Consider the following 12,710-nt stretch of genomic DNA (forward strand, 5'->3'; position numbering starts at 1 on the left):
TTAAATATTTAGTCAAAAATAATTAGAAAATTCTGTCAAGTTTTCTTTCTAATATTTTGTGATTAAAATAAAAATCTATAAATATATAACTTATATAAGCATACATTAAAATGCTACATTTTTGTTAATATATCTTATCTTATTTTTCAAATTATTGAAATTAAATCATCTCACCTGGACCGTCCAGGATGATCAATGTCGTGCGCAGCGGCGGCTATTAGAGCAGCAACCTCGTCTAAAGGTTCTAAAATTTCCTTGAGTCTCTTTGATTGCATAAATCTCGCGGTGGCTTGCAAGACATCGGCCGCGTGCGTTGAGTTGTGATAGCTATTCTCCGCGTTGTAATTGTGTTCGATAATGGCTAGCCAGTTCTGTAACGTTCTCTCATCGCAATGTAATGTAGCAGGTACTTGATATAAATTCATAATTGTCAATCCCAAGAAAACGAGCGGTCTGTAATAAATCAAAACTCAAACAATTTTGGTAATAAACATAATGAGCCGTTATACGAAAAAAATGCAAGGCATCTGTTTTAAATTAATAATTATAAAACTGTTACAAAACATATTGCGTAAAATGATGTTAATAGTTCACATGACCCACCTTCTCTCCGTCAGTACTTCAAGCTTAAATATTTCGAAGTCCCAGTCGAGACTTTTGTCCAGTATCTCCATAATTTCTTGTGGCCCCCGGAAATTTTTTACTTGCACGCGCGAATTCGTCGGACTGGTGATAGCCTTGATAGTGGATAGTCTCGCAGAATCCGACGACGACCTTCTGGATTCCCATGCCGTGCGCGGAGACTGTTCAAATAATCAAATAACGATAAAATATATCAATAAAGAGAAAAACATCTCATCAAATCTTCATAAATGCATGATTTATATTTATTGTAAGTTTGTTATTTTCTTCATTTGAAACGAAGAAAAAATTCTTACGGCAAGTAATGCGCCAACGAGATCCGTAGCAACTGGATCGCTACACATTGCTCTATCTTCCTTAAGATGCGGTACGTAGAGTTCCGTCGTCTTTAGGATATCGATTGCCTGTGAAAGACGTAGAAGATGTAATAGTAAACAACATATATCTATTTAATTGGACAGGCGTGACTATAGGACGACAAGCATCTCGATTAATCACGTACTTTATCGATCTGCGCTGCTGTTTCCGGATTAGTTGTATCCGTGACCGCATTCGAAAGTAACGTAATGACTTTAGTGATAGGAGCTTCCAGTTGTAAGGTATGCAATTTTTGCAAGCTGGATCGTCTACGGCCTGTTACAAAAATATAATCTTTCTCATACTAAGGAATCTTATATTAAATTTTACATTAAATTAGATTAAGATTACAATGATAAGAATAACAGAGAGTTTTTAAAAATAACTATGCAATTTAATGTTATAAAAATTTAGAAATTACATACACTATGTAAATACTACGGAATACTATACGTAATTTCAATCTTCAAAATCAGTAATTAATTAGAACAATAGACACATAAAGCCTTCGTATTAACTAGGCTATAGCAGGTGTGTCCCAGTTTTGTGCTATTAAATTTCTTGACATGTTTACAACGACAATATGTAGGGTTGATATTGGCGCGATAACTCTTTAACGTAAAAATACGTGCCGCAAAGTGTGTCATAAAATTGCCGGTGACCTAATTCGCGCCTTTCAATGCATTCATTTTTATATCAAAGTATAAGCTGAGAAGACGAAATTTTCTTTACTGATAACTTTTTAAAATTATATTTATACAATTTGTTAATATTAGCGATAATATTTATCAGATATTGTAGAAATACCTTTATCTTCACTTATAGAACCAGATCTAACATCCGAGGATTTCCGCGCGTTCGTTATATTCGTTTTAAGAGGAGGATTCAACGGGCTACTAATTGGACTTATTGGCACTGAATTTTCCGATAAATACGTAGTATCGTATACGTATATATAATGACTTGGTTTTCTAAAAAATAGATATAATAATTGATAAAATTATAATAGGACAGCTATTATAAAATAATAAACAATGCATATTTTAATAATAATGGTACCGTATAATAAAAAAGGTTGCTAGTTTCTTTAATAATTGGAAAATGTTGAACGTACGAAAAATTTCATCAAAGTGATAAAATTCTATACAAAATATATTAAACTTTTTAGAGGTTATTATATCAAGGAAACATACTTTAATGTGATACAGAACGGAATTATCCTGCAATTGATCGTAATCATTTGATTGTTTTTTCTCTTGCAATTCATATTTCCTTCGAATTCTCGGCCTTTACTCAGTTGCTGCTCCATGAGAGGAAAATTTTCGTAGTATACTATTTCCGAGAGGTTTCTTCCCATCATCTCTTCTACCTTATATCCTAACAATTTTTCGCTGACTTTATTTAGAAACTAAAAACAATATAAAATTACGATCTATGTATAAATTAAAAAATAACACACAATGAATAATGCATATTTATGTGTGCGAAATATATAATTTTTCTCATTTTAGTGGAAACTATTGAAAATGGCTACATAAGATGTAAAGATTGGATACAAATACATTATTCGCGATACCTGTACAATGTTTTTATCATTAGTCACATGCACCATATCGCGGCATCTGTCGAGTGCCAAATATAATGCATGCGCTGCAGCTAGTTGAGTTCTCGGCAATAATGAGCTAGTATATATCCCTACTAATTCGTTTATTAATATACCTTCATGAGAACATTCCATCAGTGCCTGAAATATAAGCGAAACTAAATAAAAAATCCAATAGAAAACCTGTCTATAAGCCTCGTTTATGTACTCCTAAAGCTGCATTTTTATGTTTGAATAAGCACTCACTCTATTAAAACCCGTTTCTAGCAAGTTTAATGCAACAATATGGTCTTTTTCATCAAGCATGAAGTACCTAGAAGACACGTGACATTCAAATGTTAAAATAAAAGTAAAAGTAAATTAAATTTTTTAAATTGACAGACTTACGATTTCTTTACGAGCGCGATAATGACAGAATTGTGATAAACCGGACTTGACCTAATCGCTCTGAAATTTAATATTTTTAACATTTTAAATAAAGTATATAAAAAGAATGTGCACGTGTGTAGATAATTTATCACATTGTGAAAATTACATATAATGAAAATTGTTTAAATAAGTTCACATTTTGAACAAAAATCTTTTCGATAAATTCATTACATTTTATTTAAACGACCTGCCATACCTACAAATAGCATCACCTTCGGCAGCGTGATGTGCTCTATGATCGATAATCACTAATTCGTGAGCACGATTTTGAAAAAGTTCTAATGCTTTTTCCGCATCTTTTGCCACCGATACACTCCATCCCAATCTTCTCGCGGTATTAGCAAGTATGTCCATTTGTTGATCATCTTTGCTAAATACTAATAATATCTGCACAATGAAGAAGTTTGACAGAAGTATTGAAAACAGAACTAGTGCATTAGTGATGCCAAAAATGTTTCCAAAAAATTTCATGCTTTTTGTGATTTCATCACAAATCAAACGTTGTGATACTTACTTTTACAATACTAGGAACGTTGGTTGTCAATAAATAATTACTAAGATCTTGAGGTCCTTTCTGTAAACAGAAAAAAAAAGTAATTCGAGAAGCTGAATAAAATAAACTTGTGATTAGAGAGATTTATCAGTTCTCTTTTTTTTCATAATTGATGCATGTTTGCCATGAGTAATGTTTTTATTTGACCAAATCTAATCAGAGACTTAATATTAATGCATCGATATCATTGCTGGTTACATACCGGCTCCTCTTTATCTAGATATATCGATTCAAGTAGTTTGTAAATTTTCGCTCGACGACGCGCACGTGGAGATACTTCCACATTTTTTACTGTTCTATGATACGGAATTTGGTCTTTCATTTGCGTCAAATTAATAGCTGGATCGTATTATTCTCTAACCTGTGTATGTCAAAGATTTGACAATAACAACGAAATTAGCAATTTTATGTACATACAATTCAAATTAATAAAGATCGATCTTAAAGAATAATTACCGGATTACCACTGCAAATTATTGCAAACTCTTGGCTGTTTTAGAAGCTATATGTACGTACATACATATGTACATTTACTACGTATTGAAGATATATTGGAGAATATTTTGCAACTTGAGAGAGAGAGAGAGAGAGAGAGAGAGAGAGAGAGAGAAAGCAGTAAATTTACTACTTCTCAATACTTTTCAGAAAAATGAAATTATAAATGCATAAAAATTATACCAGAAATGATTGATAATAATTTCGTACCCTAATATATGCCAGCTCAAGCCACTTGCATCTTATTTTTAGTGCATCCACCTCTTTTACATATGTCTGTACACTATACTGAAAATGCTACTACATCATGTCTACGATTCTCTTCTTCGTAAAATTACTATCACTGCACTGTGATTTCGCCACACAGACATAAAGCATCAGACAAACGTCTATTTTGCAATATCTTATTAGCTGAGAATCGTAAAATAGCAGTTGTATGAAAATAGATTGTGTGGCAATTGGATATTAATCATTCTGAATTATATTTTTTTTTACATTTTTCGAAATTAATATTTTAATTTAAAGGTATGTTTTAATTATAATTTTTTAGCTGTTTTGTAAAGTATTTCATATTTTAATTATAATATTTAACTCTATCAAGTCACTACGAGAATTGCAGGTACGATGACGTTTAAAGAGAGGATCATCATCGTGATACTGATCATCGATCAATGGGTGGCAGTGAGATTGATATATTCACTTGATGCATCAGAAACAGAAATCTGCGATAAGACGTCCATATCAAAGTTTCTGTAATAATAGTATATTTTGTGAAAAAGCCAGATAAAACTTTTTATTCTACGGAAAAAACATTCATAAATAAGTGATATCGCTGGAAGTTTCATCATGCCCTTTAAATAATGTGAATATATACATACATACATACACACACACACACACACATATATATATATGTTATATATACAACAATATTTTAAAATGTAACATAATTTCATTCTGAAAAAAATTATTAGTTCTATTATTTTCCAAAATTTTTTTATGCATCTTTAATAATGTTAAATATTTATCCTTAATAAAATTTGCTTAATTAAATTTGAATTTTATTTTTAAATAAAATTCAAATTCATTGCAAACATCGTAAGTTTTTGAAATAAATTAAATTTTGCCGCCTTAACAATTACTAGTGGCTTGCTATAAAAATACCAATTGAATCATCATAGCTGATCGCTTGCGAATATTGTCGTGATCAAATACGAATTAGGGAGAGAAATTTATGGTCGGTTGAAAATATCGCATATTCGATTTCTTTTGCATCCTGAGAAGACAACTGCTAATTTAAAAAAAAGAAAACTGTATTTATACATTGGGACGAAATGTACGTAGGGTTTATATTCGTTTTTTTAATTGTTCGACGAACGTAAACCATAGAAAGGGTAGAAAAGTTCGTTTACGTTCAGATAGGGAAAGTTCTGCGACTAAGAAAAAAGCCTCTTGCAACAGAACAGCGGTTATCCTGCTATCGATTCGTCGCGAGTCACTTCGCAATATTAATCAACATCTCCTAGAAAAAGTAACGGTGAATGAACGAGAGTGACAATTATTATTTTATCTTACATTCACATTTCTATATAAAAATAGAAGAAACCAATACACACACACGACAATGAGCTAAAAATTTTGTACGGAAGTGGTGCGAAAATTCAATTCGTTCCATCAACAAGTTGATAAACATAAACTGCCGGTTTAGCGTTTAACTTGGTGCAACGTGCTCACTTTTAGCCTACAGTATCAAACATCGTAACTTTTCACGAAACACTGCTCCCACCGATAATTCAATCAGAATAATTGCTGTGCGTGACAACTCCGACAATTGCGTTCAGTTCTGAATTATCGCTCGAGCTATAGAGAGTACATAAGTACAAGCACGTTCGAGAGACAACGATTAACCGAGGGGAACAACAGCGAAGTGAATAAGACAAAAGAGTGACATCGCGTTCGAACACGTTCCAAACTTCTGATTAACTAGACACTTCTTCTGATCGCACAGACGAACTATAACTCTCGCATTCGACGCTTTGAAGATCGGAAATTGCTATCGTTCGTAGAGAAATAATAAAGTTTATTGTGTGGGGTAACTTTACACTCTTCAGGGGCTCCGAGCTGACGCGGTGCGTCGTGCAATCGATTTTCCCACTTTGATTTGACTTAAAAACGCGTGTAGTGCGTAACCAATTAGCTGCTTTTTCTTACCTGACATTTTTTGGTTAGCCCGAAACACGCACGGCAATCGCGTGCTGCATATCCGCATACTTTAAACGAGCAACTTGTCGGTCTCGACTGTCGTTCTTCATCTGGCCGCTCGCGCTCGTCTAGAGACAGTCTATAGACAGTCTATAGACCTGTCTATAGTCGTTCCCGAGCGATGAGATCTTGACTCGTCGAGGAGAAGCGGCCAAATGAGAATTCGTCTTCACCGCGATTGCGCGCAGCGAATCAATTATTCAGCCGGCGTTTATGCCCTCGAGGTTGAAGAGCGTCCGAACAATTTTCATATTTAATCGACCATCGGGGAACGGATGACTATCAAGCCGATCGAGCATTACCCTGTCGTTACCCCCGCGCGAAAACTTTATAAACGTCGCGCGAATTATTGAAAGGGTTGGTCTCGGTGGGAAGCCGCATCAGCGATACGCAGAAAAACGCACGTATATTTAGAATCTCTGTCCGCGAAGCTTTTATCGCGGGGAGGAGGGGTCTTGATTGCGGGTTTCCCGACGAAGTCCTGTGAGAACGGAGAGGGCTGACGCCGAGAACTACTCTTCGCTAGATTATTTCTCCGCTTTTTTCTTTATCTCTTTTTTTTTCTTTTCGCTGCGTTCCCTTAATGATTGAATATTCCCTGCGAGCGGGATTTGCGCCGTCTCTCCCTTTTCGAGCTATTTATGTCCACACTTCCGTATGGCTTTTTTTCATGAACTTTCCTTTTGTTTGATAGTTTTCATTTTCTGTCTCTCCTCTTCATTAAGTATTCTTTATAAAACCTGGACAATTGCGCCGATACTTTATAATATTTTTTGAACGTAATATTATAGATAATTTTTTAATATTAATATTAGAGAGGTAAATTTATTTTTAATTGTTTGTATACTCTTTCACGTAAAAGCCAAGAGAAAACCAAAAGAGGATAACAGAGTGGAGATATAGAAACAAAAGAGAGATACATTTTTAAATTAAAAATATAGCAAATTGAAATCAACATTTCGAGTTTTTTATATATATGAATACAATGTTAAAAATATATTTGCTGACACTTTTATTATTAAGCTGCCAAGTAATTAATCATGGCTTTATTAAGATATTAGCGATATCATTGAAATTAAAAAGAAATCGATAAACAATCGACAGCGATATATCGAAAATCAGTCTCTTATCCATATTCAAAAATATAAAGTGGAACAATGCCTAGGCGATCCTTATCTTTGATTACGAATAAGAAAGAGTCTAGATAGCAGGCCTCTGATTAATAGAAATATGATAACGCGTGCCTACGTCACAAACCACGTCACTTATCGTCAAGTGCATTGTCTTTATGCGATATTAGTCTCTATATATTTAGCGGAAAATTCAATAAAATATCGTATTTTATGTTGTATCGCTCGATTAATAGAGTAGAGAATCCGAAGTTTATATTAATATAATTAAATTAATTTAATAATTCTATGATTTAAAGTATTATTTATTTTAAAAGAAACGTAACGGAACTGTTGCATGTTGTAAACATACCGATTATGGAATAATACATCGGAGAACAATATGAATAAATTACTCGGTTAATTGCTTGATGTTTCATTAAGTAACTTATATAAAATAGAAAAATGACATTTAAACAATTTATATCAATTAAATAATATTCAGTAACGGGAAAGTAACTTACGACAGTCAAATAATCGCCGTTCTCATCGTGCGTGCTGTCCTCGAAGGGTGTTTTTTCATTCTTTTCAGCCACAATGTCAAATTCATCCGTCTTACCTGAAACAATCGCATCGAATATTCAATTCGATTATAATCAAAACTCGAAATTCAGACGGGTATTCTTTTGAACAATCAAAAATTCTTAGCAACAGGTAGTTGCTAAGCGTAACTATAGCATCGTAATTGAAGATCTATCGTCACTAAAGCCACATGTAATAAAGCTGATACTCGCTATTCATGTATATTGATTTATGTATGTACGTGTATCGGACATTTGCCTAACCACGCTCGATCTATCAATTAACGTACTTTAGTTGTTAATGCATCAGTAATTATGATAACGAAGCTTGTTAAAGGTACATTCACCTATTATATAGGCGTATCTTATAGGATTTAAGAGTCACAGTAGCATTTATTGCAATTAAAAGTTAATTGAATTTAATTGAGAAGGTAGATTAATCGTTGCTCCAATTTTTTGAGAGATTGTTCTACTTATAGGATGTACTTATTATAAAATAATTACGTAATACATGCAGTACAATGTATTTAATGGAATCAAGGTGGAAAGTTTAAAAGATTGGATACGATCATTTACGCACCAAATAAATGACCTGTAAATAATTCATCCTCCAAGCTGTCTTCGTCTTCGCTTGGGAAGAAATACTCATTCGGCGGCGATGCCATATGAATTATGTTTTCGGCCTTGCGATCATTGAGTTAAGCAGAGCTACATTATTTCGTACTGCTTAAAATTATATTTCTTTGCGTCTGCTTTCATTACACTGACAGTGTTATACTATTACACATTATTATCTACATTAAACATTCGTCAAAGAATTTTTCTTTTAAAAAGTTCACTGAAATCCGCAATAATAAAACAAAATTTTACATTTTCAGAGCTGAAATTAATTTTTTAATTGTTTAATTTTTAATATTTGTTATTAATTAAGGGAACATTTTATAATTATATTGTTATTAGAAACAGTATATTAATTTTTAATAAATTAAAAATATATATAGCATTAATGTACAACAAATTATTTCCCACATAGAAATTGATATTTTAGTTCTAAACATTTGTATATTAACGCGTTATATGTATTTTTCTTCGTTTATCACAAAAAAATAGAAATCGTCTTATTTGAATAAAAATATAATAAAATTTGTTATTCTCGGATATATGAATATGTAGAAAAATGTTAAATTTATTTAATTTATATATTTATAAAAAAAATAAATTTGTTTTCGTAATTTATAAATAACACAAAAAGATTGACTGCTTGAAATATAAATGCAAATATATTGTATGTTAATTCCAAGATATTATATACGTATTTAAATTAAAATGTGAGAGATTCAGAAATTATTTATTATATTTTGAATTAACATATACTAATAACAGAATCTTAATTAATGCATCAAAATATTATCAATTATTTCAATTTTTGAAATGCTAAGTCAGTTGCTTAGGTTTAGATAAGTAGCTCAATAAATTATTTTTGTTCCAAAAATCAATATTATCCAAAAATAATCGAACAATTTTTTAATAGCGAATTATAAAAAAAATTTTTTGTTAAAGGTATTACAAAAATTGTATCTAACGTATATCCATTTTTATGACAAAACGGAGATAAAATTAAAGCTGTTTTTATTAGCTCAATCTCTCTAAAATTTTGTTAATTTTTCGCAGCAAATTATTATCAAATAACAGATATTACCAAAAATTTCACATTTTTAAAATCTTTAACCGCATTCATGTTAATTAAAAGAATTAATACATTCTTTTAACATTAATTTATTTCATTACACCACATTATTTAAATATGATTTAAAATGTTTGGAAGTTAATGAAAATTCGCTTATACATAACACATGCACTCGAAATAATCAGTTTCGTGAGATTCCACAATTAACAACACTGAAATACAATTTGTTCCGACGTTGTTTGCGGGCATTAAAATCGCGAGCGGATTAAAATTGCGACGATAAAAATCGGCATACATGTGTGCCGAACGATGCGTCGTTTGCGGCCCAAAGACACCGACTGACCGAGAGTACCGAATCGACCAAGTTAAAATTCTACTTGAGAGTGACTGGCCCCAGAAGAGCAACGTGATAGCGTCGTCGGGGAGATCAGAGATACTGCAGGTCCATTTAACGCGTACACAGACAGAAATATGCATCGCGTAAAATTGAGTTTCAGAAAAAGTAGAACAAGATTTTCCGAAATAAATGATTATTTTAGAAATAAAACGTTACTCACAAATGCAGAATCATCATTATTATGCATGAAAAACTAAACATACACAGGCAATAAGTGATAAAAATTAAAGATTGAACATTCTTTGATGTTAAATCCACGAAAAATCACTGAATTATTAAAAAAAATATGCATATAAATATAGCCACATATGGTCGCACGCAATTAAATTTAAAAAAATATAATCGTTGATTTAACCAGATAAAAAAAATTTATGTGCACACTGATATATGCTCTACTGTATTAACATAATTCTATTAAATATTTTTTAAATAATAATCATGTTGTTTTAGCCAGAACGAATACGTTGTCATAGGCATTTAAATGAATTCATTGTTAACAATCTTCCATCTGATAAGATAATTCAAACTACTTGTACTTTGCTTACGTATTCACAAGAGTACAAAAACATCGTAGATATTATCGACGTCAGCTAAACGACTTACACAGGAGTCATGTTTACCGACTTCATGTGAACATTAGTGAAATTAATGTGATTAATTGATTAATTAGAGAGAGAGAGAGAGAGAGAAATAGATAGATAGAGGGAGGGAGGAGAGAGGGGGGGGGAAGAGGGAGAAGGGAGGGGAGAGAGAGAGAGAGAGAGAGAGAGAGAGAGAGAGAGAGAGAGAGAGAATATGCGTATGTAATCATTGATACTGATAACATATAAAAATTGTTTACAAATTTAGATTACATAAAATGTAATCGGCAATCAAATAATGTCTTTTACTGTTTTATATAGATAGCTTTATAAACAATTAATCTAATAACTAACTAACGTTGCGCTACTTTTTGATCGTCCTCTTCGGCGATAAAATTGTGAGACTTGTGTGTGTCGAACGCGAGATACAGACTGTCTTCGTCCCTGTCGGGCTCTGTTGTATCTGTAAATAATATCTACATGTAAATACTTATCGATAGTAAGCTAAAACAACTAATGTCTTAAAACACATAGGCCGGTATTCACAGTCGAATCTTATATAGTCTTAGTATACTCTTAAGATGTCATGAGACCAATCAGAAAGCCGTATTAGCATCTTAAGACATTACTTAAGACAGTCTTAAAATAAGAATGGAATGAACCGCCCTTAATAAGTTTTCTATCGAGTTTGAAATCTAATAAGTTTGAAATCGAGTAAAGTACCCGACATACATTTACATATACAGATGATAGAAATATTGTACGACGTATCTGTATCTGACTTATGATATTGATATTCGAATTGAATGTATATGTATACGTTTGTGCTTATGTGGCTATGAAATATTTATTAACAAATCACTGCATCATAACAATAGTATTAAAAAAAGAACGAATAGAACACCTTATTTATATAATTCCCGCAAAACATGCACGCCCACGACATAGGCTATAGCAATTTAAAATGATACCTAATAAGCCTCAATTTCTTCTCATAAAAGTTATAAAAAAATGATAGCCATTATTTATAAATAAGTACATCCTATTAAATATCTAATGATAAAAGCAATCTGAAAGTATAGTAATCATATAGATAGCTTTCACAATCATAAAATATTTAAAAAGGCATATTTAAATAGGCAGAAATTCTAGTTGCAAATTGTTGTTATAAGTTTAGAAAACACGAGGCAAAGCTGGAAGAAGAAATTTGTTGAAAAGTTAAACAAATTATTGTTGAAAGATTAGTGAATGAATTATTGAAAGATAATCAATTCATTTAACGAATTACAGACGTAAGTGCAGAATAGGTACAAGTGATAGAATTACAAAAATCCTCTTGAAAGTGTTGGAGAACGATTAACCTTCGTCTTAGAATCAATCCTTGAAAACGAAATATTATACGGCTGCGTCTAGCATGACATTGCGTCGCGCAGACTCCTAAATCGAAAAACTAGAAACGCTTTGCTACAAGTTGCTCCCTTTCGTACATCTGATTAATTCATGTCTCGAACGATGACTCCAGTCGACACACGCACGGCGTGGTCGGTCGTAGACTAGGTCAAGGAGAATGACTGTTACCTGAAGTCCACCTTCCCCGCTCTTCCTTCCCTTCTCTTTAATGAAAGGCATCCATCAGATGGACGCACGGTAATGCGATTTCCATTGATTGTTCAATTTTTGTTAACGTCAAACCATTACGATCTTTATGATTAGAAAGTCGGAAGAAAAAATAAAAATTTATTTGGACAATAAAATCCCGTTTGGCCGTAAAAATGTCGAAATAATAGTTTTCTTCAATTATAATGGAACTTTTTATTATTGTGTAATGTATGATTATGCTATATTCAATAGTTCGTAAAAGTTGAAGTAATAATTAACGATTGATTATTGTAAATATCACACACAAACGATTATATATACATCTTTTAATCAAAAGATAGTCTTAGTATAAATGCTCTAAGACATACATGAAGAATATTATGTTAAGAAACAATGAATAATATATAAATAAATA

At 32.1% G+C, this 12,710-nt stretch overlaps 1 protein-coding gene across 9 annotated transcripts in view; it reads right to left on the reverse strand.

Annotated features, from left to right (window-relative positions):
- The window catches only part of Pde8 (phosphodiesterase 8), a 34,235-nt gene that overhangs the window by 15,453 nt on the left and 6,072 nt on the right, over positions 1-12,710 (reverse strand). For 5 of the 9 annotated variants that reach the window (XM_018508805.1, XM_018508803.1, XM_018508806.1 and 2 more), the window contains 13 exons: positions 11,055-11,158; positions 7,975-8,069; positions 3,546-3,605; positions 3,228-3,418; positions 2,990-3,049; positions 2,849-2,915; positions 2,576-2,743; positions 2,193-2,407; positions 1,807-1,970; positions 1,145-1,275; positions 939-1,046; positions 604-803; positions 175-453 (listed from right to left, as the gene is read on the reverse strand). In XM_018508805.1, the coding sequence (XP_018364307.1) occupies positions 175-453; positions 604-803; positions 939-1,046; positions 1,145-1,275; positions 1,807-1,970; positions 2,193-2,407; positions 2,576-2,743; positions 2,849-2,915; positions 2,990-3,049; positions 3,228-3,418; positions 3,546-3,605; positions 7,975-8,069; positions 11,055-11,158 (1,842 nt within the window). Of the gene's footprint in view, positions 1-174; positions 454-603; positions 804-938; positions 1,047-1,144; positions 1,276-1,806; positions 1,971-2,192; positions 2,408-2,575; positions 2,744-2,848; positions 2,916-2,989; positions 3,050-3,227; positions 3,419-3,545; positions 3,606-3,786; positions 4,006-7,974; positions 8,070-11,054; positions 11,160-12,710 lie in introns of those variants that run through there. The other 4 variants (XM_018508810.1, XM_018508808.1, XM_018508807.1 and 1 more) reach the window with 3 other exon arrangements.

Source organism: Trachymyrmex cornetzi, unplaced genomic scaffold (assembly GCF_001594075.2).
Source record: "Trachymyrmex cornetzi isolate Tcor2-1 unplaced genomic scaffold, Tcor1.1 scaffold272, whole genome shotgun sequence".
Classification (NCBI taxonomy): Eukaryota; Metazoa; Arthropoda; class Insecta; order Hymenoptera; family Formicidae; genus Trachymyrmex; species Trachymyrmex cornetzi.